At 36.5% G+C, this 26,861-nt stretch overlaps 1 protein-coding gene across 6 annotated transcripts in view; it reads right to left on the bottom strand.

Moving 5' to 3' along the window:
• CNTN4 (contactin 4) overlaps window positions 1-26,861 on the bottom strand; it is an 899,609-nt gene that overhangs the window by 211,479 nt on the left and 661,269 nt on the right. For all 6 annotated transcript variants that reach the window (XM_045051879.1, XM_011280163.4, XM_019824595.3 and 3 more), the window contains one exon: window positions 16,641-16,736. In XM_045051879.1, coding sequence (XP_044907814.1) covers window positions 16,641-16,736 — 96 coding nt within the window. The remainder of the gene's footprint in view (window positions 1-16,640; window positions 16,737-26,861) is intronic.

Genomic DNA, 26,861 nt, shown 5'->3' with positions numbered 1-26,861 from the left:
GGGGAAGAGAGAGAGAGAGAGGGAGAGAATCCCAAGCACTATCAGTGCACAGCCTGACCCTGGGCTCCATCTCATGAATAGTGAAATCATGACCTAAGCTGAGATCAAGAGGTGGGGCTTGAATTCACAAACCATGAGCCTAAACTGAGAGCTGGTCGCTGAACCAAGTGAGCCACACAGGCATCCCCAGAATTTCTTAATAACAAGTTCAGTTATTCACTTGCTTCTAGATGCACTATTTGTAAATTTCATAAGTGTAGATGTATTTGGTTTCATTTCTTCAAATTTTGAAACATCCCTAAATTTGTTTCTTTCTGCTTTGACCCAGCAGAAATTAGAAAAATGAATCGACATTTGCTTGGGTTGATATTTTTTAAATGTGGTTATTGTTGTTGTATAAACTTGATCTATAGCTAAATTCTAGCTTAACTATATAATGGCAAAAAATAAGACTGATCTGTACAATTTTAACTTGTTGAAATGTTTTTCATGGCTTATTAAGTAATCAATTACAATAAGCATTACATGGGCACTTGGAAGGAACATATATATATATACAGGAGACCCGCTCATGCACATATTTGCTTTCCATGGTATCAGTTACCTCTGGCCAACTGTGGTAAGGTGAGAATGTTAATAGTGGACTAATGTGATGTCACAATGTCTATGTGATTCACATCATTACATCTCATTATGCAGGTATTTTATCATCTCACATCATCACAAGAAGGATTAGTCCAGTAAAATAAGATAATTTTGGAGAGAGACTACATTTGCTTATATTTTCTTACAGTATATTGTTATAATTGTACTATTTTATTATTAGTAATTGCTATTAATTCCTTCCTATGCTTAAATGATAAATTAAATTTTATCATAGGTATCAACATATAGGAAAAAAATTGTATATATAGGGTTTAGTACTATCTGTGATCTCAGGCATCCACTGGGGGTCTTGGAAAATATTCCCCGTGGATAAGGGAGGAGTACTATATATGTTTTGGAATTACCTTATTGAAATATTTTGTATACTTATTTGTATATACTTGTCCTGTCAAATTAAATACTATGCTTTAGTAATTTCATCTAGGATTTCCAAATATTTAGCATTATAAATTTTGATCCTATGTTTTCTGGAATTTAAAATAACATAATTGGAATGTATTCATTGGGGTTTGTGTACCTTAATAATAAAAGTAGCTTTTCATGGGGTGTCTGGCCGGCTCAGTCAAAAAAGCATTCAAGTCTTGATCTTGGAGGCATGAGTTTGAGCACCACCTTGGGTGTAGAGATTACTTAAGTAAAACTTAAAAAAAAACAATTTTTTTCTCAACTAATGCTTTTGCATACAAATAATACTTGGTCCTACAATAGTAAATCTACCATCTTTGTTTTTAAAGTCTATTTTCTTAGAATAGATTAAAAAATTTTTTTTAACGTTTATTTATTTTTGAGAGAGAGAGAGAAGGAGAGAGAACACACGAGCAGGGGAGGGGCAGAGAGAGAGGGAGACACAGAATCCGAAGCAGGCTCCAGGCTCTGAGCTGTCAGCACAGAGCCAGATGCGGGGCTTGAACTCACAAACTGTGAGATCATGACCTAAGCTGAGGTTGGACACTTAACCGACTGAGCCACCCAGGCGCCCCAGAATAGATATTTTATTTAAAAATAAATGCCATCATATTCTAATTATCTCAAAAAAAGTTTTAACTGCATGTGATGCTCTCATGTTTCATATGAAAGTTTTATCTCTTTACATTTCTGTCTTATACTATATACTCTTGTATCTGTCATCTGCTTTGTGAATTTTTTATTCATGCTGTTTTGCTCATCTTTACCTTTAGTCTTTGGTTGGACAGATTACAATTTCTTTAACTGTGAAGGTACACATTCTGTTTTTATATCTTTATATAAAACATTCTTTTTTTATACCTTTACATAAAAGATAAAAACGCATTCTGTTTTTATATCTTTATATATACTGACCTATATTTCCTCTAATTATTAGAATAAAGAATAACATAAAAATTTGTGATTCCCTCTTGGGGAGCCTGGGTGGCTCAGTTGGTTGAGCGTCCGGCTTCAATTCAGGTCATGATCTTGTGGTTCATGGGTTCGAGTCCCGCATTGGGCTCTGTGCTGACAGGTCAGAGCCTGGAACTTGCTTCAGATTCTGTGTCTCCCTCTCTCTCTGCTCCTCTCCCACTCACACTCTGTCTCTAAAAATAAATAAATGTTAAAGAAAATTACAGAAAAAAACAAAAACTTTTGATTCCCTCTCAAAGAGGGGACAGTGCAGTATGTGTTTACTATTAAAAGGATGATGTCCTGGAAGGTATTATGCTAAGTAAAATGAATCAGTCAGATACAGACAGATATCATATGTTTTCACTCATATGTGGAACTTACATAGTTTCAAACAGAGAGGGAGGCAAACCATAAGAGACTCTTAAAAACAGAGAACAAACTGAGGGTTGATAGGGGGAGGGTCAGGGGAGACAGGAAAATGGGTTATGGGCATTGAGGAGGGCACTTGTTAGGATGAGCACTGGGTGTTGTATGTAAACGATGAATCATGGGAATCTACTCCAAAACCAAGAGCACACTGTGTATACTGTATGTTACCTAATTTGAAAATAATTTTTTTTTAAAAAATAAAAAAATAAAAGGATGATGTGTTGGTATAGAATGTTAAGTATGCCATGATATTAAATGAAATAGTATGTACACACTGATAAAATATCTTTATCAATAATACTGATGATATATAGACTGGATCCTTACTCCTGAAATTCCATTATTATGAAGCTTTCTGATCATTATACATCCCTTTTGCATTCTTTAAAAAAGCTTATCTAGTTAGTCATGCTTATCACTAACTCAATTTTCTACAATGTTCATTTGGCTTTTTATTGTGTCTGCACTGCAGGTTTTCATTCTTTCATTTCTAATCTTTGTTAGGTCCTTCTAAATGCTGGTCTATATCAGCATCAGATGGCTTTTCATAGGAGCATCTTTGCTTCATAGAATCCATGTTTTCTTTGTCTTGACTGAAAGCACAACAGAGATGTCTGTTATGTTCTGTTTTGCGTCCTCAGACAATGGTTGACATTTCCCTCCTTTTGCCTCTCTTTATCAGTGAGTATTTTCTTAGGTGACCACAATGGAGTAGATTTTTTATTTAAGTCTGTTAACATTGTGATTCTACTCAGGTCTTAGGCTCACCAACCAAATGTGGGTGTATCCCTTTATTCCTTTAAACTGGCCATGGCGGTGGGTAGGGGGGTGGTCCCAGAATTCCCATCTCAAGTCTTAAGTTTAAAGCAATTTGATAGCCATGTTCCCTTTCCAAATTACTGCTGTCTGGCTATCATTAATTTAGTAAGATTCTGAGGAACTAAGAGAGAACTCCCTATTGCTTCAGTTATGACCTTCACGGTGAACTGGTAGAACCCCTTTCCTTTGTCCACACCCAATATGCCATGTGAGCCTCTTTCTCTGTAAAGCATTAGTTAGTAGAACTGTTGGTTCCTAGTGACTTTGGGGAGCAGGGAGATGGTGTATCCTGTGTGTGTGTTAATAAGCACGGTAGGTCACTTCCTCTGGATACCTTAGGAAAAAATGTTTTCATATAATAAGGAAATGGACATCAGACCTTTACATTAGATGTCTGGACTGAAATATATGTAATATAGGAGTACCTGGGTGAGTCAGTTGGTTAAGCATCTGACTTTGGCTCAGGTCATGATCCCACGGTTTGTGGGTTTGAGCCCCGTGTAGGGCTCTGTGCTGACAGCTCAGAGCCTGGAGCCTGCTTCACATTCTAAGTCTCTCTCTCTCTCTCTCTGCCCCTCCCCTACTTGTGCTCATTCTCTCTCTCTCTCTCTCTCAAAATAAATAAATAAATAAATAAATAAATAAATAAATAAATAAACAAACAAACATTAAAAAATTAAAAAAAAGAAATATATTTGATATAGAGATACAATGTGGCTATTGCAGAAAGGCTTTAAAGACATCCTTCCCACATTCCTCCTTGTAAATTTAGTTGCTTAGTCATGAGTCTCTGCTCAAATCTGAATATTTGTGTCTCCCCCAAATTCATATTTTGAAATCTTACCCCTAAAAGGTAGAAGTATTAGCAGGTAGGGCCTTTGGGAAGTGATTAGGTCATGAAGGTGTAACCCTCATGAGTGGGATAAGTGCTCTTATAAAACAGACCCCACAGAGCTCCCTAGTCCCTTCCACCAATGTGAGGACACAGCAAAATATTACCTGTAGTGAACTGGGAAGAAAACCCTCACCCGATCATTCTGCCACCCTGATTTCAGAATTCCAGCTTCCAGAACTGTGAGAAATAAATTAGTTTTTTACAAGCCACCCAGTCTGTGGTACTTTGTTATAGCAGCCTGAACAGATTAAGATAGTCTCCTATGGTTATTGCTCAATTTGGCCTATTTGTGCTATAATTATAGGTAATTCTTCAAATAAATTTTTGATGACTACTCTGTTTTTAGTCTGATTAAAACTTTCTTTCTTTGTTTTTCACAAAAAGCTAGGTAATAATAAATCAGCCTTAGCTACAAAGAACCCATGTTTCAACACTGCCTTCCACTGTAACTCATCCCCTATCTCACTTAAAATATCTTCAGCAGCATCTTACTTTCAGAAAAACACCCTAAACTGTCACAGAAACTGCCACAGCTACTCCAACCTTCAGCAAACATCACCCCGATCAATTAGCAGCCATCAATATTGAAGCAAGACCCTCCACCAGCCAAAAAGATGACTCCGTGAAAGCTCAGATGATGGTTAGCAATTTTTAGCAATAAAGCATTTTTAATTAAGGTATGGACATCATTTTTTGAGACATACTGCTCCTTCACACTTAATACAGTATAGTGTACACATAACTTTTATAAGCACAGAGAAACAAAAAATTCATTTGGCTTGCATTATTGCAGTATTTGCTTTATTACAGTGGTCTGTAACTAAACACACAATATCTGTAAGGTAAGCCTATATTTTACATGATTAGATCATTGAGCCCTGTTGTTCACTCAGCCCACAGCCAAAAGCACACATTCCAATGTGACTATCTGAATACCCCCTAACTCCTCAGCAGACCTGTAAGTCTATGGTAGGGGAACCATTCTGTTTTTGCTCACTGCTATATTGGCCACGTCTATACCAATGCCTTTGCAACTGAGAGGTTCTGTCAAAGTCAGATATTTTTATTTTTAAAAAGCAATCTATTCTCTTCGATCTGAAATCCTAACTTACATACTTCATTAGGACCTAATTATAAATCCCATTTATCACAATCATTTCCACTGAAATAAACTGGAACTGTACATTGATAAGGAATGCTGGCTTGCGGATAGAGTGAACAAATTCAAATGGTAGCAGGACTCACAGATGAGAAGGTGTAGGAATGTCTTTCTTATATTTATGTGTTCATTTCAGAGCTGTGTTATACCTACCTTGTTTTACAGTAAGTGGAAGCCACAAATTGAGGAAACATGATACTTAAATCAGCTACATTTTTTAAAAAAATTTTGTCTTTTCAAAAGGCAAAAGTTTGCATAAAGTGATAAGAACTTGGCCTCAAACACCTACAACCAAACTATTTTGGCATTTCCTAGGTGTTCTCTGGTCTATGTGCTGTTTAAGGGAATGAGAAAGCATACACGTTCCAAATCACATCACAAAGTAGAGACTCCTTGGATATTTCTGAAATGCTACATTATCAACTGCAACGATGTCTCCAGCTGTGTCTGCCATATGCATTTATGAATTCCTGTGGAGTGTTGTTATAACACAACTCCTTTCCAGGGGTTAATTTAGACAGTGAAGATTATGATAATGTGTTAACCTGCAACTTTCTGATGTGTGTTACAGTTGGAGATGTGAAGAGCTTTCTCAGTACAGCATGGTGGCCCAGTTTTGTTTTGTTAGCAGCCAGTATCTACCTATGAGATCATGAACATTCTTCCAATCAGCTACTGAATTAAAGATCTGACATATCTTCTAGTTCATTATATGGACAGAAGTGGTCTCTCTATAAGAGAAGTTAAAAGAAGTTAAAAGAAGTTTTGGTTAAAAGAAGTTTTTCATCCATACTGTTCATCCTTGATAAATATACAACCACTTAATTAAAACATTTTCTTTTAAATCAGTATTCTGATACTACATAGAATCAGAAACTATAACCCTATCTTTAGACAAATTGCCACAATTTACTCTTTTGGGTGTAAACTTCACTTGCCCAAATGTGTAGTTTTCTCAAGTCTGTGATTTAGCCTACTTAAGTTATTTTCTTCCAAAATGTCTGAAAACTAACTGAACAAGTTGAAAAATACATATATCAGGAAAATGGCTGACTTCTTATTTGTGATGTAACACTCACAGGATCAAGATCCCTGATAGTACCGAACATTATGGAGCCTTCAATTTCTGATCTCCCAACCAGAGTCTATTTCCAAATTTCCAGGACTCAGACAGCATTTCCTCATTCTATGTACCACACCATTATCCTGCTTAATTCAATGTAACATTATGATGCAATGACCTGACAAAACACCAATTTGTTGCTGAAAACATATCCAAAGAGCTGCTTGTTTCTTCCTCAGCTGAAAAGATGAGATTCGTAGGGTATATTTCCAGTGGGCATTAAAACAAGAATGGTTCCCATACATCCTGCAGTGATTGCCCACTGGATTATTTATGAAATGCTCAGCCAGGTTCATGTTATTGAAAGATCAGTGTTGATCATTTGTTCTGTTCTGGCTGGTACATCCCTGGTAGTACTCTACTGGATATGTAATGAGCTTTTCACATCTCCAGACTCTTCACATCCCAACTAGCACCTGTGATCCCACACAATATCATCCTTCACTGCTTTCTGGGACAGGACAACTCCAAAAGAGAAAGCTCAACATGAAATTGAGCTTTGCTGAAATGATCACAGTTTGCAGATCATTCAGGTTTACGGATCAAACCTCACTTCCCAAATACCATTTCCTTTTGGTGCTAATGTGTTTGGCCCTTACTTTGACTGATCAATGGGCCTCCAGTTCTAAGGCTCAAACCTGGAGATAACGTCTTTGATATTTTTTTATGTTTAAAAAGAGACATTTCCAACCTGAATATAAATCTATCCACAAATACTCTTACATAGTGCCTATCCGTAAATTAAATGCACAGTAACTGTCAGGAGAGAAGCTGGGTAATTAAGGCCATCGTTATTTAACTAAAATGCTTTGGTTTCTGCCAAATAATGAACATGTTAACATTTACACAGAAGCAAAGGAGGAAACAAAGAGATAGAAAAGAGTTTCCTGAAATTTATTTCTGGAATAACTTTTTTCTTAACTAAATGATTCTCTTTAGGCTACTGGAAGCAAAGAAATTTAATTAATTGCTACTTATTAAGTAGCTGAGTTAATTTCTAAGTTTATGGATTTGCTGTGGCTGCAAAACAGTTTAGGTAGAAAGTATATGGCTGTCACTCCTGAGGAACTCTTCTTAGAACCCAAACCAACAATTCTCTATACAGGCTAATTTAAGATATTGGTGGTTGGCTACAAAAGGTTTAGAAATTATTCTATGAAAAGGAAATTTTTGCTACTTATGCACTCATTTTTTTCTCTTCAGATGTACATAGTTGTTGACACTAAAGCACCCAAAAGTATAGTCATAAAACATTCAAGTTGTTTTAAAAAGCTGACAGGAAAATCAAAGGCAAAAAGTATGCCAGTAGCATTATTGAATAAGCTTAACTAATTGTGGAGATGACTGATATCAGAAATACTAACCGTAATTCTTGTAGTCATACCTGATGGGGGACAAGCAAGTCATTCTTTAAGACATGCAAGACCTAATTCCCTCCTTTGCTTCCGGTGCCGATTCTTTCTTTGAGCTAAATGATCTCACGGCTGTGAGAAACGGAGCCTGTATTTGTGTAATAAAGACAAATCATCCTAGTGGCCTATCCTCCCAAAAATGAAACACTCCACCATGCCATTTGTGTGGAAGGGTTTATAACAAGTAGTCTCTGATCAATGTGGCTCTTTTTTCTGCTCAATGAGTGAAAAAGGGGAGGCTTAATGAATGAAGAAAATCATCGCCTTCCAGACGGTTTCACAGTACTCTATGCTGACTAAATATCTAATGAGTTGAAATCTCCTCTGATTGGCAAAGTGGGAAGAAAAAAAAGGGGGGGGAAGCTAGACCATTAATTTCAGATGAAAGAGTCCAGGTTCATATATTTCAAAGGCATATGGTAGAGTTAAAGAGTGAAAACAAGTCTTAAGAAAGTTTAATGCCACCCCCCAATAGAAAAACCAAAATCCACCCCAAAACAAAACAATACCTAGTAGTCTGTAGCACTAATAACCCTATCACTAAAGGTTAGCCTTTCCTCACTGAATTTGCAGTATCTGTTTAAGTAAACACATAAAGTTTCTTGGGTTAGACAAGAAACTTAGCATGCATTTCCCATAGATATCATAATGTAAATATCAAACATCATACAAGGTAGTTTACCCATGTTTGACTGATCCCTAATACATATGCTTTTTTATTAAAGTATAGTTGACCTACAATGTTATATTAGTTTCATGTGTATAATACAGTAACTTGACAATTCTATACATTAGGCAATACTCCCCATGATAATCTTAATTACTGTCACCACTCAAAGTTATTACATTATTGACTATGTGTCTTATGCTGTATTTTTCATTCCTATGACTTATTCCTTTTACAAGTGGAACTTTGTGCCTCTTAATCCCCTTCACCTATTTCACCCATGGTCCACAAGCCCTCCCCTCTGGCAACACCAGTTTGTTTTCTGTATTTATGAGTTTGTGTTTTTTTTTTTTTGTTTTTGTTCTCGTTTGTTTGTTTCTTAGATTTCACTTATAAGTGAATTCATATAATATTTGTCTTTCTCTGTCTGACATATTTCACTTAGTATAGCACCCTCTAGGTCCATACATGTTATCAAGAATGGTAAGGTTTCATTCTCCCCCCCCCCCCTTTTTTTTTTTGAGAGAGAGAGCACACATGTGTGCATATGTGGGGCAGGGGTAGGGAGTGAGAGAGAGAATCCCAAGCAGGCTCCACATGTGCAGCCTGACATGGAGCTCAATCCCACAACCCTGGGATCACGACCTGACCCAAAAATCGAGAGTCTGATGCTCAATTGACCGAGCCACCCAGAGGCCCCTAGATTTTATTTTATTTTTTTTTATGTCTGAGTAATATTCCATTGTATGTATGCATGCATATATGTGTGTGTATACACACACACACACACACACACACACACACCACATTTTCTTTATCCTATCAAAGGACACTTGGGCTGCTTCCATATCTTGGCTATTGTAAATAATGCTACAATAAACATAGTGATGCATATATCTTTTCATATTAGTGTTTTTGTTTTCTTTGGGTAAATACCCAGTAGTGGAATTACTGAATCATATGGTATTTCCATCTTTAATTTTTTGAAGAACTTCCATACCATTTTACATAGTGGCTGCACCAATTTATATTCCCACCAACAGTGCACAAAGGTTCCCTTTCTTGCACATCCTCGCCAACATTTGTTGTTGCTCATCTTTTTGGTACCAGTCATTCTCATTCTGACTGGTGTGAGGTGACATCTCATTGTAGTTTTGATTTGTATTTCCCTTATGTTTAGAGACATCGAGCGTCTTTTCATGTGTTTGTTGGTCACGTGAATGTCTTCTTTGGGAAAATATATATTCAGGTCTTTTGCTCACTTTCTAGTTGGATTATTTGGGTGTTTTTAGTGTTCAGTTGTATGAATTCTTTATATATTTTGGATATTTACCCTTTATTGAATATATCATTTGCAAATATCTTCTCCAATTCAGTAGGTTGTCTTTTCATTTTGTTGATGGTTTCCTTTGCAGTGCAAAAGCTTTTTAGTTTGACGGAGTCACAATAGTTTATTTTTGCTTTCGTTTCCCTTGCCTGAGAAGACACATCCAGAAAAATGTTGCTAAGGCCAATGTCTAAGAGATTACTTTCCATGTTTTCTTTTAGGAGTTTTATGGTTTCAGGTCTTATATTTAGGTTTTCAACCATTTTGAGTTTATTTTTGTGTATGGTGTAAGAAATTGGTCCAGTTTCCTTCTTTTGCACGTAGCTGTTAAGTTTTTCAACATTTATTGAAGAGACTGTCTTTTCCCCCATTGTATATTCTTGCCTCCTTTGCTGTAGGTTAAATAGCCATATAAAAATGGGTTTATTTCCAGGCTCTCTATACTGATCCATTGATCTATGTGTCTGTTTTTGTGCTAGTACCATACTGTTTTGATTACTAGAGCTTTGTAGTCTATATTGAAATCTGAGACTGTGATGCTGTTCTTCTTTCTTAAGATTACTTTAGTTATTGATGGTCTTTTGTGGTTCCACACAAATTTTAGGATGATTCTAGTTCTGTGAAAAATGCTACTTGTATTTTGATAGGGAATACAATGAATGTATATATTGCTTTGTACAGTATAGACATATTAACATGAAATCTTTCTTCCACCCCATGAACATAGAATATCTTCCCATCCGTTTGTGTTTTCTTCAGTTTCCTTGAACAATGTCTTATAATTTTCATAGTATAGGTTTTTCACCTGCTTGGTTAAATTTATTCCTACATATCTTATGCAGCATTTTAACTGTGCAAATTGCTGCCACATTTATTACATGTTTTTACTCTAACATATTTGAGAGGTTTATAGAACAAATATAAATATTATTTGGATAACATAATACTGTATGAAGATTGGAGAGTTACACTGAGAAAAAAGACACAGGGAGAGAGGGACAGCCTAAAACGTGGATGAACGAAAGCTGGAACTGGGCTGCTTCTTGAAGAAAGTGGCCAGTTGTCCAAATGACAGGTTGATAAAACTAGAACCCAGCCATTTTGATGTTAATTTTCCAGGGAGTCTGATATGGCAGATGGGGCCCAGTAAGTAAACCTCTTAGATGTCAGCAGTACTTAAGACCCACAGGACAGTGTGTTATTGTCTCAGGTTTGGATCTGGATGCATCTTTGGGTGAAACATGAGGGAAAGAGCTAAACTTAGTGTCTATACTACAGTGAAATGAATTGGTATTTGGAGTAAATAAAGATGCACCCAGAAGTCTGAAAGTATATAGAACTGGTAAGCATGGGATCCAGTATGGGGCTGGGGTTGGGGATTGGCATGGAGTGGGGCTGGGCAGAGCTGGCTGCTTGACAAAATGTGGATGTCTTGAGCATTATTCTGGGCATAGAGGACATTCATTTTAGCATAGCAACATCACTCCAGACCCAAGACCTGCTGGCATAGTTTGAATTCACTAAGAAACTGGGTGAGCCTGGGACACGTGGGTGGTTCAGTTGGTTAAGCAGCCAACTCCTGATTTTGGCTCAGGTCATAATCTCACGGTTCATGGGTTTGAGCACTCACAGTGCAGAGCCTGCTTTGGATTCTCTGTCTCCCTCTATCTGCCCCATCCCCCTCCCCCTCAAAAATATATAAACATTAAACAAAATTACAGAAACTGGGTGAGCCTGATCCTGAAGGTGACATCTTGATGATAGAAAGAGTATATGTGGGAAGACAGAAACCAAAAGGACTCAGAAAAGTTATGTAATTGGCCCAAGACCACATAGTAAGTTAATATGAGATCTGGGCCTGGAATTTGGTGTCCCAGTTTCCTGCTTTTTCCTCTGTCCTACAGTAAAAACAAAATGATCCAGCTGAAATAACTACGCTGTTGGAAGGCACACTTCTTTCAGGGTTATAATATTCGTGGATATGTCCAGATCAAATCAAATTTCCTGGACCCTGGAGAGGTTTGCAGATAGAGAGGTTTTGCTGAGACAAGATCTACTTGATTTTGTAATGCAGAGATACACATTTTGCACCCTGACGGCAGATTAGAATCATGTATAGTGCTTTTAAAAATATAAAGGATGCCAGAGGACCCCTCTCAAGAAAGGCACACTTAATTGATCTGGGACAGGACCCAGAGAATCGCCGGCATAGAGAATCCAGTACCTGTTTCCAGTGTTGTCTCCTGGACTGGAAAAAAAAAAAAAAAAAGGGTCACATTCTAGGCAAAGATAACTCTTGACCCTGCCATTGATTAGTGTGTGACCCCACATAATCTCTTTGCTTCAATTTCCTTATCTATGAAATACATGTCTTTACTTCCTATAGGATTATTGTAAGGATCAGAGATAATATAATGGCAACTAAAGCATTATAAACACCATAAAGAACTCCACAGATGCTCTGTTGTAAGGTTCCTGCATCTCATGCCATGTGAACAGAATCCAAATTTAATGGAAATGTGTTCTGTGTAAAATCATCTAATGATGACAATTATAGCTGGTTTCTAAAAAAAACCCATAACAGTGAAAATAATCTTAGAATCAGAATCACGTGGCTTATTTTTAATACTCTAGGAAGCCATACTTTCACTAACAGTAATGTAGTAAAAAGCTGGCCAAATGTAAAATGCTACTTTTGAAGATACACACACACTTGAGAAAAAGCCAGTCTTTTCTTGATTGTTCATCTCCCTTATCAACATCCACAAAAATAAATGAAGGTAAAGCCTGAGGTGATTATATTTTATTTTAAATTATTTTAAATATGAATTTGACATAAAAAGTACTCGACCCTTCTGTTTGGGTGATGTGGAAATCAAAGCACTCCATCTCAGTAGTGTGATTCTGGGCTGGCTTTGTAGAAGGTGATCAAAGTGGGTGGATCTTAAATGTGGTGCTGCCTCAGAGTCTCTAAAACAATAGTTTTGGGAATCCTGCCCCAGATTTGTGGAATTAAAATATCTTTAGGAAATGGTTGGGCACCCATGACTTTAACATGTTGCCTTGATTATGCCTCAGCTTCCTGCCCACCAGTGGCCAGAAGTGAGGTGTGTGTGAGAGAATAGCTTGGGGCTTCTCAAACTTTAATGTGCATATGAATCATTTGGAGATCTTATTAAAATGTGAATTCTGATTCAGTAGGCCATGGGTGGAGCCTGAAATGGTCTTTTTGACAAGCTTCCAGGTAAGGCAGATGGTGCTGGTGCATGGACCACATTTTGAGTAGCAAGGATCTTGGTGACACATACAAAAAGGAAGGTGAGAACAAAAACCTCCCTGAACAGTTCAGGAGGAATTCACTGATGAATAATACAATTTTAGTACGCTGGTAGGAAGAATCTCAAAGTACATCAGTCATATTCCTACTTAATGAGAGCATGGTTAAGGATCCTGAATTCCTGGTGCCAAATGACCTTGGAGGTGATGGAAAGCCAGGTGAAAATTCTGGATCTCAATAAACTCTATTTCTAATATGAAGGGACATCACGGACAACCAGAGTCCATCACAGTGATTTCCACAGTTTGGTGTTTGTGCTAAAACTGAATAGTAGAATCTATGGAATGACATCATAACTAAATTTGTTCTATTAACCAAAAGACAACAAAGATGGTACATGTAGTGATTGATAGAGTCCTGGAAATACCTGCTGTCTGAAATGCTTTTCAAAATAGATTAATTGTTGCTTATTTCTATGTTACCCTAAGAAAGTCTGACACCTCACAGCTTTTGAAACAGGACATGCAGCATCCTTTACAATGGATTTCATGCCATTACTCAGTATCCCATTGATACAATAAAAGGCTGACTCATTTCCTTCCCTCTGCATGATCTGTTACAAATTAAACTGGGATACCATATGCTGGGTCTAAAATGCTCGGTATATCCAGTGGCTCATGGTGATTCTGCCAGCTTTCAGGTGAAACACTGTCTGGAGAAGCAACGAGAGAACCCCTGCTATACAGTTTGCACTGGAGGGCTTTGACAACTGGGGGTATTTCATCAGATCATCAGTGACTCCACTGCCCCAAACTGATGGCTGTCTGAGATACTCCCCTACAACTTTCAAGATCTTCTTTGCGTTCTTGCAAATTTCCCTGCCTTGCCCACAGTGTTACTGAGCACACGGTTTCTAATAAAGCCCATAATGAGAATATTTATTTCCTTGTCTTTCACCATCAAGACTGTCAGGAATGTCAGCACAGCTCAAAAAACCGGATTTCAGAGCTGCTGACTGCTGCCAGCAGAGACAAGCACATTTCAGGGGATGTCTATGAAAATTTTTAATATATTTCTCTGTGGGAAGGGGAAAGTATTCAGGTGTCTCATTGTGTAGCAGCACAGCAACACTTCAGGTGCTTTGGCTTTCCCAAAGATACCATTATGCCAGGGAGGAGTGGGGTACTGTTTTTCTTAATAAGCCTACAAGATTAATTTTTGGAATTGCTGCCATGTTATGAAAGTTTAGTGCTGTGAACGTAGACTGCAGAAGAAATTAGCAAAACCTTCCATTCTTATTTTGATCAGATTTTATTTAAAATTTTTTTTATGTTTATTTTTGAGACAGAGAGAGACAGAGCATGAACGGGGGAGGGTCAGAGAGAGGGAGACACAGAATCTGAAACAGGCTCCAGGTTCCGAGCTGTCAGCACAGAGCCCGACGTGGGGCTCGAACTCATGGACTGCGAGATCATGACCTGAGCCGAAGTCGGCCGCTTAACCGACTGAGCCACCCAGGCGCCCCTTGATCAGATTTTATAGTAAGAAGAGAAAAGTCAGTCTGAGTGAACTTCACTTTACCTAAATATAGGTCCAGTTAATTGATTTCTTTGTATAAATGACAGAATTCAGTAATGCAAGCCTAGTTAATAAACATGTTTAGTCTTATTGAGTTATTACCATGTAATGATAGAAGTAAAAGGGATCGGAAAGATTTCCTTTGATCTCATCTTTTTATAGATAAGAAGAGTGTGATATGAAAAATTAAAAAAAAATTGCTCAATATCAAATAATGATTTGAAACAGCGCTAGGGCTGGACCTCATGTCAGAACTCCAAATTTTATTATTCTGATGCTAATTTGAAGGGAAAACTCAAGTCCTAAGGAGTAAACCTATTTCTCAGAATACAAACTACTGAAATTTAACCTGGATTCTCTGCCAGTCTTCAAAACCCAGAACCCTGAATAATTCCATGTCCACAGTTTAGATTCAGGGAGGCCTCCTCCATGTGCTTTTAACACCCATCATATTAGAAGTACGAGTCTTTTCAGCTATCTTGCTAATTGTTACTTCCTGCTGCAAAGGTTAGCTGGGGCATTAGATGAGAAATGAAAAGTTACAACTTCAGAACACAGGACAAAAATAGAAGGATGTTTTCAAATTCTCAGTTTAATTTTTTTGTCTTTTCATCATGCGTTAAGCCAAAGAGAAAATTAAGATAATAACAAGGATAGCAGATAGCAAATTCAACTTTGAGCCAGAATTCCCAAGAACAGAGTTTATCAATCTTGTTACCACAACTTTAGAGGAATCCTAATAGACAGCATTATATATTAAGCCTCCACACTGCTGTGCCCCTTATGGGAAGTCAGATTTGCCTTTCAGTTATCGTTGGTCCTTTTAGCAGAAACTGCAAGTTCCATAGTCTCCCTATTTACAAAATTACGATTTTTTTCAGGGCCATCAAATTTATCTGTACAAAATACTTGATTTTTCCATCTCTCTTGCCACTGTAGCTGACCAGTGACATGTAGGTAAAAGTCTTCCGGCAAAGCGAACCTTTCATAATACAAATGCAAACTGAGAGGGAGACTTGGGACTTTTGTTCTTGCCTATTCCCATTTCTGCCTGTCTGGACTGCACACTTGCTACCCTTGCCATTCACCTGTTAAGGACCTCAGAGAAGGATGCGAGAAAGGACTTGCATCCTGGAAGACATCCTCAGGAAGTGGTGCTAGCTTGAGAATACATACCTTTGGAAATGTGTGTAAGAACAACATAAAGCCTGTTGAAGTTTGTGTTCGCTGGGTTTTCAGTTATTTGCAGTCAAACAAATTCCCTACTCTTTATTTATTTACTTACTTATTTATCTTTACTTATTTACTTTTTACTTATTTACTTAAGGAGGACACTTGTTGGGATGAACACTGGGTGTTGTAAGGAAGTGATGAATCATTAAATTCTACACCTGAAACTAATTATTACACTATATGTTAACTAGGTGGAAATTAAACAAAACTTGAAAAAAATAAACTTAAAAACACATCAAATGAATTCCTAACTGATGTAGACATTATGAGTCTTTACAAAGTGACCTTGGATTCTGTGGTCAGAGGACTTGGGTTCTGGATCTGATCCTTTCCCTAGCCAAAAAAACGAGACAAAATAAAGCAAGGCCATCTTTGAAACCAATTGAGTTGGAGAAAGCATGGGTAGTTTTACCTACATTGCCTTACTAAGCAACAGGATTCTTATTTCAACTGACTCAGGTGTGTTTCCCCTTGTGCCAGCTAAATAGCACTGGGTTGGAACATTTGCAGAATCTGGTATTTTCCTATCTTAATTATGGGAGGCACTGACAATGATTCTTCCTTGACACAGAGAATCTCTGCAAATGACACTTTTCCTTTAGCTAGTGCCAAGGGGAGAAAAAGCAACAACAACAACAAAATAGCAGCAAGTGAAGTGAAAAGTGTGCACATTTCAGTGCACTTATAGTTTACCTCCTGAATGGGCTGGTGGGCCACATAGGAGTACCATCCCCTGACCTTGTCGGACAGACACAGTGCTTCTTGTTCTTGTTTTAAAGTTTTCAAGATCTGTTAAGAAAGATAAAGGAAAAAGAGTTTAAATTGTAAAGGCCTAAGATAATATGAGAGAATTTAAGTATTTCAAAAGAGGACAGTCTTCTGCTGAGAAACAGTAATTGTATCACCCATATCAAGGAAATTCAGTGTGGCTTCTTTTCACATGATATTGTCCTGTCATCCTTGATTCTGTATACTGTAATGGAGCTACCTGTTACATGTATCTATTTATATTTAAAACATATAAAATTAAATAAAATGTATAATTCAGTTTCTCAGCCACACTAGCTACATTTTGAGTTCAACAGCCACATGTAGCTAGCTAGTGGTTACCATATTGGACAGCAGAGAAATAGAACATTCAAATCAATGCAGAAAATCCTATTAGATGGTGCACATCTAAATGAAGAAACCAAGGTTTAATGAAGTTAAGTGACTTCCCCAACATCTTTTTGAAATTAAATATTATCAGGAATGACATTCATAATATCTGATACTCAATCCTATTCACTTCACAAACCATTCTATTATATGCAATTATACATGTCCCTCTACATATGTAACTAGAATAGGACTCTCTCTGGATATGCACACACATCATATACAATGTACAAATAGACATATGCACATATACATAATTGTTTCAAAGTACGTGTATATTTTTAAATATTTATAAAGTACTGTCCAAGATTCTGTTTTGAAAAAAAAAAGCTCCCTTCTGTCAAGGAGGTCAGGTATAGTTAGAAAGATAAGACATTACAAACCCAAAGATCACAGTTTGAGTCAGCGAACAAGCAGTTGCCAATAAAAATGAGTTAATGTAAAAAATATGTCTAATAAAGTGACAGACATATTACTGTTTAAAAAAATATTTTTTCCTGTCCTCCCAAATGTAAACCCTCTCAACAAGAAGTATTTTAAGTGCCATTTCATTTTTTGTTGTCTAAAACATTTGATTTCACAAGCTCTTATTGGATTTGAAGATTATTCCAAAACAAGTATGTTCTGCAGGGTGGCAAGCTGTGCCCACTGGAGATCAGTAATATTTATCGACTATTTCCTACATGCTGGCCATTTTGGGAAGTATTTCATGATGATTATCTGAAGCGATTCTAACAACAATTATATGGATTAATTACCATTAATGTCTCCATTTTATAGTCTAGAAAAGAGAGGCACCATGAGGTTTGTTAAAGGTTACATAAGTAAGTTATGAAGCTAGGGGGATAAAGTGGACAGACTTCCTGCAGTCAAAAAAACAAAAAAACAAAAAAAAACAAAAAAACCCAAATGGGATGCTTCTATAACTAGGTTTGACTTTAAGGAGAGGTCAGGATATTAAAGAAAATTTAGACACATACATATCTTCGTTACCAACTTCTGGAATTATGCAAATTTTAAAAGCATACATTATTTTCTTCAACTAAGTACTTATAAAAATTTCATTAAACATCACTTGGTTGTCAGACTTTGATATAGGCACTGTGAGAACACAGCGCCTGGCCTGTAGGGACCCGAGAGTATAGTGGGCAGGACTGACAGATAACACCTAATCATAGGAAGCCAAAGACTGACAGAGCTGAGGTGTGAACCAGGACACCTGGAGGACATACTGAGTACAATACACAAAAATACTCTAACTTGAATAACATTTCTGTTGTAATAAAATTCTTTTAATCCAATGAGCATCACGTAAGGCTAAGACATGATATTTTCTTCCAAGGAAATGGTCGGAGAAGCCTTCAAAAAAGATTAAATGAGACATTTTAAAAACTTTATTATGGAAAATGGTTTAATATTATAAACCATCATCCCCAAAAGTGACAGTGAATCATTCTGAATTGTCACTTCTGCATACAGGTTCTTAGAATACGTCATCTAAGTTTTTGTACAAACATCCCATCGCAATACCAGAGTTGCATAAAAAATTAAGGGCTAATAGGTAATAGAGGTCAAGTCTTATCTAGGCAAAGTCCACCATGGTTCTGATTAGAGGAGGGGCATTTACAAATGGGGAAAAAATGAGAAGCACATGTATTGTGCTTAAATGATTTTTAATTGTCCTTAATGAGCTTGAAAAACTGGATTCCTGTTTCTTCCTTTTCAGTTTATGAATTCATGCAGTTCTACAAGGTTTGGGCAGTCAGAATATATCAAACTAATCTGGTATTTGCGAAAATATTTGGACATATTTCTTAGTAGTTAGTTGATACAAATTCCAGATGGCAAATCCTACTTACATAGTGAGTAAAAAGACTGCATTTGGACAGATTTGATTTTGAAATCAACTCTGCCATGTATTAGCTGTGTAACTGACCTTCGGCAAGTCTTCATTTTCTCATAAATGCAAATAAATGTGCTTTGTTTTAAAGTAAGAGTCATGGGCAAAGATTAAATGAGATAGTACTTGAAAAGCACAAGGCCAAACACAAAGATTGTGCTACAAATCTGGTGTTCAATGTATTTGTTCTGTCCACTAAAGAATGTTGTTATACAGTGGCAGGTCATAATCCAATCATTCTATTTATAAGAGTGTTCCCAATAGTAAATTAATTCTAGAGAGAATTCTAGAGAGCTATAGCTACTGATAAACAAAGGACACTATATTTATGCACACGTTTAAGGAAAAATTCCATGTCCAAAACTGGTCTTTTCAGTTACAACTATCCATCCAGATCCTAATTACTAGCAGTGTGGTAACTATACAAATCAAGTATATGATGTGAATGGGTATTTTTTGAACCTTGTGTACTCATGGCCAGGCCTTTGTCAGCAGTAGTCCTGCACATATTATTATTTTAGAGTCACTTTATTTCCAAAGCCTTGGTACTGAGTAATGATCACTGGCAACAGACTTTACAAGATAGTAAGAATATATTATAGATAATGCTCTGTTACCATGACCATTGACCTAATAGCAATAATAGCATCTACCTGCAAAATGTATTGAGGTCATACCATGTGCCAAGTGCTTTTCATATAGATCTCATTTATTCCATCATGGTTTAAATTTCCAACTTGGAGGTGATATAAGTGAAGTTCAGAGAGGTTCAGTATCATCTTCACCACCCAGGAAGTGGTCAGAAAAATACAAATTTATATCTGTCTCCCTTTAAAGCTACTGGTCTCAAACACCAGAGTCTATGGCTTCCCCAATGATTTAGTGGAAGCTAGTGAAAAAGAACATTCAAACTAGTTACTCAACAGCTTAGTGACAAAAATAAAAATCTTTGAATGAATTGTAAGCTCTTTAGTGATTATGCAGGAAAATCCACATTTCAATGCACAAAGCAATGAGTAGGTACATTTCGTTCCAAATCTTCTATTTCTTTGCTTTTCCTTGTGGGTGAGTACTCAATGTAGGGATTTTAAACAGTAGGTAAAAAGGATGAAATTGAATGAAGAGAAAACAATCAGAAACAACTCTATTAAGAAGCATGCTTGCTGCATTGTTAACGAAAGGTAGCTGAACAATGTAGTCAATTACTAAAGATATGGTTGAATAAACGACGTATATGTATGACAAGGAATATCCATGTATCGTGGTTTTTCACAACAGCTTATTTTTCCAACTCTGTATATGGTTTACTGACATGGGATTCGTAAACATTTAAAAAATAAGTGGCTATACTTTTCGGTGTTGATTTCATTCATCAGCATTTTACATAAATTTTTCTAGAAATCATATGCTAAAGGATGCACAATTTTGTGGCAGATGTGTTTTCATATCATATTTTCCTGTGGAAACAATTGTCCTTTATTCTGCTATGGAATGTAATATCAGCATTTCATTTTTAAATGAAATTAGAAAATATGCTATGGAACTTGGAATGTGTATTGAGTGCATAGAGGAAATGAGTTCGCATTTAAATTCCTGCGGGAGTAAAAGCATACAAAGGTCTTAAAGCTGCAATATGCGATAAATAATAAAATGTCTTAATATATGAAAATACTTATAATTCAAACTACAGAGTAAATCAGGGAGTGAGGGGGGAAAATCTACATATATTTCCTGTCTGTAAAGTTATTAAATGTTTAAATGAAAGGAAAAGATACCTTCCAACAAATATCTGGAGGTACTCTAGAGAAAACATCCAGAGGGCCCAATATATTTTTTTGAGAAGTAACAGTAAGTGAGAAAAAGTAACTCATGTAGGCCAACACTAAGGGACTACCCATGACCCACTGAACACTGAAGAGCTGAAGCCATTCACAGGGTGGGACCACTCAGAGAAGAGTGTAAGTTTAGTTTTAAAATGTCTAGAAGATGTTAATGGGATCATAACACACATCATGGTTTGTTAAGAATCCACAAAGAGGCAGGAGAAAAGGGGAGAGGAAGAATGATACAGTAAACCATGCAAGTAATGCATGCATTTTTAATGCATGTATTATTTACTACATGCTAAAAAAATACCAATTCAGTTTTTCCTTATTTGGGTAAGCCTGGATTCTATTAATTCTTACAGGGTGGCCTTAGAACAAGAAATTTCTATCACCAGTATCCTTTGTTATTGCTTCCTCCAATTTTGAAAGTAGCAATCAATAAGGAAATCAATACCAACTTGGAAAAATGGTCAAGCAATACATTTGTTATGAATATGATTTTCATAATGATGATTGTACCGTTTGTTTTTTTAAGGAGTATTTTTGGAGCATAACTTTAAAAATTGATTATCATGTAGCATATTTAAAATTAGGTCTTGAATCTGCCATTTGTTTCCTGAGTGTATGCATTTGTGGATGCACATTTGCATGGTTTCTTGAATTCTAGAGACTCATACTGAAAGTAAGTCTAAATTTATAAAACCTTAGGAATTGCAAGCCACATTTGTCACATTCTTTCCACTCAGGAAGAAGGAAGAAGCCGTTAGTACAACTGGCATAGGTGACTGGGTTTCCCAGTGAGAATACATAACAAGATGAAGACTTGCATAATGGTTTAACATGCTGGTTTTGTAGTCAGAAGAATCTGGTACTCTTATTTTCTTGCTGTACAATGTAGGTGAGTTATTTAATCTCCTAGAACCTCACTTTCATTATTTCTAATATTAGGACAAAAATCTCTATCTCATAGAGCTCTTTGAAGATTAAGATCATGCATATAAAGCATTTAACATACTGTCTGATCCAAAGTCAGTAGCCCATAAATGTTAGCATTATCATTATCATTTCTTGGCATCTAAGGAAACCATACAGAAAGTGACCTACTGGGGGAAAGCTTGTGAGTCTAAACTTCCACCAGAAAAAGTAACACCAGAGTGGTCAAGTCAATCCTACCATGGCAAAAAATGCTAATAGGACTTAAAATACATCTATTTTTGTTCATCTTAATTGTGTTTTCAAGTCTGAATAGGAGCTGAAGTAAGCCAGCTACCTTATCCTTTCCAGTGTGTGAACTATAGTCTTTATATGACTTAAAATTAAGATATACTCACATATAAAGGATTCAGAAAATTTTCCTTAAGAACCTATGATGATATGGTCTCAGAGAGCTTGTACCACTTTTTAATGTAAATGTGGTAGCATTTTCATAAAACACTAAAATAGGATGTAGGTTTATCTTCTACAAAGTATGCAAACACGTTTCAAAACAGAAATAAATTATGAAACATTTTATTATTTACTGATTATATAAATTTACTCATTGAACTTCAAATTTATAAGTTCACACTGCATACTGGTTGTAAACAGATGGGTATAAATTGAAACTGAAATATATATACATATATATATATATATGATTAAAATATTGATAGGCATGTTTGTCAGTATCTTGCTTTTCCTTACGTCATTAACTTTTCCATTTGCTTATTCAGTCTTCAGCAAATATTTTTTGAGTTCCTTTTCAGTTCCAAGTATTCGTGTCAGCTATCTTATCTTTTTGACAACTAAGTAAAACAAAACTAAACAAAAACCTTTGTCTACGCTAAACATCTGATATTAAATATCCCAATTTGTTGGTCCCTAAAGTAAGGGACCAGAATCTGATGCTAGGCGATGGTCTGACATTGCAAAGTAAAGCAAATCTCTTTCCTGGATATCTTTGTATAGATAACAAAGGGCTTTATTAATATTTCTAAGCTAATGTACACTCAATTTACAAATGAGTCATTCATAGAACTGACTTACGACCTTGTTCTTTCATTGTCCCTAATGCTGCTACTATGGACAACCCTATGAAAATTCTTAGAGCACTTATTTCCAAGTACAAAGGAAGAGCCAGTGGGAGCTCTCCCAGATGCTGACTGTGACTGCACAATGTTCTCCCTCCAAATGTCTGAATTTTTTTTCTACCCTTTTTACTCATGTCAGATGAAAACTCTATAATTTAGGGATTATTTTGGAATTGCAGAAATTACATTTTAAAAACATAAATGGCTGCAAATGCATTGCCTTGCCAGTAGTCATTGACAGTGAAGGGCAAATTAATCCAATCAGATTGCTTCCTCTTAAGTAAATAAGAGCAGTAGGGATTCTTTGAATGGGAGTTTTGATTAGCCAAAAAAGAAACAAAAGAAAATGTTATCTAAGAAGTAATGGGGAGGGTAGAATAGGGCTTAGAAAGCTCAAGAAGGGATTAATGACCTAAAAAATAGGATGAGAAAAGGTGTGTAGAGATTGCCAAAGACAAATTTGCCTGGGGTCAGCAATCTTGCATTTTGCAAAAGGGGAGGTTACACTCCTCTTTCTCTTATACCACATTACTGCGTCATTTTCTGTTTCCAGCCACAAAACCCAGGAAAGAGCTTAAAATGTGTTGTTATGTGTTAAGGAGGCTTCTGTGGATTGTTTGGGAAATTAATCATTTTGTAAATACTATTTAGCAAATTAAAAAAAAAAAGGAATGCTAGTTTTAACTGGCTTCCATAAAGAACTCAATTTCTCACTTTCCATGTATTCTTTCATTTAATCCTTCCAACAACTTTATGAAGTAAGTATTATCACTAATCCCATTTTATACAAAGAAAAAATTAACAATCAAGATCAAAGGCCTACTATAAGGAAGAGAATGAATTAAAATCCAGGTTTACCTAATCCAAAAATGTATGCTTTTAGCCTCTTTTCTACATAGAATTCAATTTAAAAGATGAAACTATACTTGTTGATTGTGTAGTTGACTATTTAAAATGCACATTTTTTTCACCCCTCTTCTATCATTTTCTTGACTTTTCAAGAAAATAAAGGTTGCTTTGCTGTCCTTTGTGCTCTAAGTGTATGACTCTCTTGGTAGCTCTTTTTATTTCTCATATTAGTTTTTTTCTCTTTCTTCATTTTGGGGGGGGGCATATTCTATTTTATCTAGACCTTTGAGCTACTTAAGAAGTCAAAGAACAACTCGATTTAAAATGTTTGAGTTTCTTCATGTATTCCACAAAAACCTGTACCTATCTAAATCACAAGGTTACTGCGATTAGTGTGATATGGCATCATAAATAATGTTCTCCTTTGGAGACAGGTGTTCTAAAATACAAGCTATTATTACCAGCATTTTTCTCTACAGGAGCTCATCTCTTTTCGCATATCATCCTGACTCAGGAGTGTTAATGGTTAGGAAGCTGCATTCCCTATCATTGGTTTCATGTTTATACAACAGAAACAGAAACAAAGGTTTCAGAAAAGGATTTGGCTTAGTACATTTTAGAATAAAATATGGAATCTTCACTGTACTCTATCAAGGACCTCTACATAGGTCCCTGCCTATGTCCCCAGTCTCATTTCCTGTATTTTTCACCTTCCTTAAACATAATAAACATGTTTTGCTTTCGGTTCTTCAAACACTTTAAGGGTAACCCTGTTTTAAGACCTTCATATTTGCTGTTCCCTTTGGAATGCACTCGACTCATTTTTTGGCTCATCATTCCCATATTCAGGACTCATTTCAAATGTCACTTCCCCAGGGTAGCCTTCTCTGAGGCTTTATCTCAAGGAGAACATCACCTGGCTCTGGTTACTCTCCATCACATCACATCTTTATTATTATGTCTCACATAGCAATTGTCACCACCATCTGTAAAGACGATTTGCTTCTATGCTATTTGGTTTATTGTCTCCCCTACCCAACACTCCCTGCCTCAAGATGAAGATTCACTGGGGCAGCAATCTTTTCAGTCTTTATCAGTTTGCAGCACAGTGCCCAAAACAGTGTTTGATACATTTTAGGTACTTAATTAGCATTTGTTGAGCATCAATCTCCTTCCTGAGGACAACACTGAGTCAACAAGACTTGATGGCCTAAAGTGAACTTTCTTGTATTTGTCCACATGACACAGGGTCATGTTACAAAAATACCTATGGGTGCTCGATGGCCAGGGATGCTGTGGATGGTACCTTTAAGACTACATCTCTAATCAAGGAGTTAAGCCACCTACCATGCCTTAATATAAAAGCTCACAGATCCACTGACTAAGACTGAAATACAATCAGCATATGAAATAAGTTCATTACTTGGTATAAGAAATACCCTCCCATCCACTGACCCCTGAGGCTCAGGAAATGCCCGAGATAATGAAAATATCAAACATCATGCAAATTGCATGGGTCTGTTATTTGTGATCAGGGCTATCAGCTAGTCAGTGATATATCATACAATTATCTGTTTTTCATCTAGTGTGAGAATTCTGTAATTTGATAGACTTATGATCATTACAGTTTTGACAGAAAGAAACATGATTCTTCATTTTGTATTTTTACTTCATAGCCTTTTCTTCTCCCCTCTGAAAATTAAAATTAGCAAGTTGTAATTCATTGTACCAGTCTTCTCAAAAAACGGGCAATCCTAGAGGGCAAATCAGATATATTCAAGGAACAGTAGAATAAATATTCTCTGAAGAAATGCTGAAAAGGCATGCATCGGGAAGCCATTGTGAAGTCAGTAATCTATAGGAAAAACCTTGGAACATATTACTAAATGGAGATATATAGGCCACAGATCATGAGCAAACCCTAGAGACCACAAATCTACCCATCCATACAATTGGTCGTGAAGCACCATGCTTTAAAGTGAAAGAAATCTTTTCATCTCAAACTTTTTCATTCCACATCTTTTACTTTGTTAACCTTTTAAGGATACAAGCCCGAGGACTGAGTTCACCTTCAAGCTTGCCTACCACTAAGTGGAAGTGGGTACCATCTCTAGGAGGGGCAGTTTCTCACTTCCTCCTTAAAAATGAAACTAGGTAGGTGCTTTCATATTTAAACATTCTCTTATTTGTATCCAAAAAAGTAGGGATTTCTTTTCCCAAGAAGCTTGAGAAGAAATTACACTGATTGTTAACTTCAAAAGGAGAGGCATACTTTATCAGTATTTCCTGACACTCTTATGCTTTGCAATAAAGTTTTGCTTTGAAAGCAAATCGAAGAGTCCTCACCACATTCTCAGTTTTGGATTTTTGACCCAATAAAAGAGTGAATGGTGACTCATAAAAAAAAATGCCAGCCTTCTTATATTCACTGCTCCTAAGAAATTGGACACCCTTTGCCATCTAGTTATTTTCGGGAAATCAAAGCTGTTAGAAGTAACAGGTTTGTTGTATCACCGGCTCAAAGAGGATATTTCTCTGCCCTTTTCGTTTCCCTTCTTTGAGTAAAAACATTCCTTGGGGTACTAGATGCTGCATAAGCTGTATCTAGTATACCACTTAAAAATTTTTAAGGACATAAAAAAAAGTTCTGTATATAAATGAAATTCCCAGATGAAGAGCAGCAGTTATTTATGTTGAATTTAAGTTGCTTTGGCAACTTCAACCATATATTTTTATCTCATTACAGTTTTGAAAATAAAACTGTCATCAAATATGCATGCAAGCTATGTGTTTATTCATCATCTACTTAGACTTTGCTATGGATGCTGTTTCACTGTTCTTATTTTCTGGGAGAAATCAGAGATAAGGCTGCAGTGTGGTAAACCTGTCACTTTTTGGAAATGCCATCACTCAAGCCCCTTGCTTTTATTTATTTATTTTTTCAACGTTTATTTATTTTTGGGACAGAGAGAGACAGAGCATGAACGGGGGAGGGGCAGAGAGAGAGGGAGACACAGAATCGGAAACAGGCTCCAGGCTCTGAGCCATCAGCCCAGAGCCCGACGCGGGGCTCGAACTCCCGGAACGCGAGATCGTGACCTGGCTGAAGTCG

Source organism: Felis catus, chromosome A2 (assembly GCF_018350175.1).
Source record: "Felis catus isolate Fca126 chromosome A2, F.catus_Fca126_mat1.0, whole genome shotgun sequence".
Taxonomy (NCBI): domain Eukaryota; kingdom Metazoa; phylum Chordata; class Mammalia; order Carnivora; family Felidae; genus Felis; species Felis catus.
The sequence above is the reverse complement of the archived record's forward strand: the minus strand, read 5'-3'. Positions and strand labels throughout refer to the sequence as shown.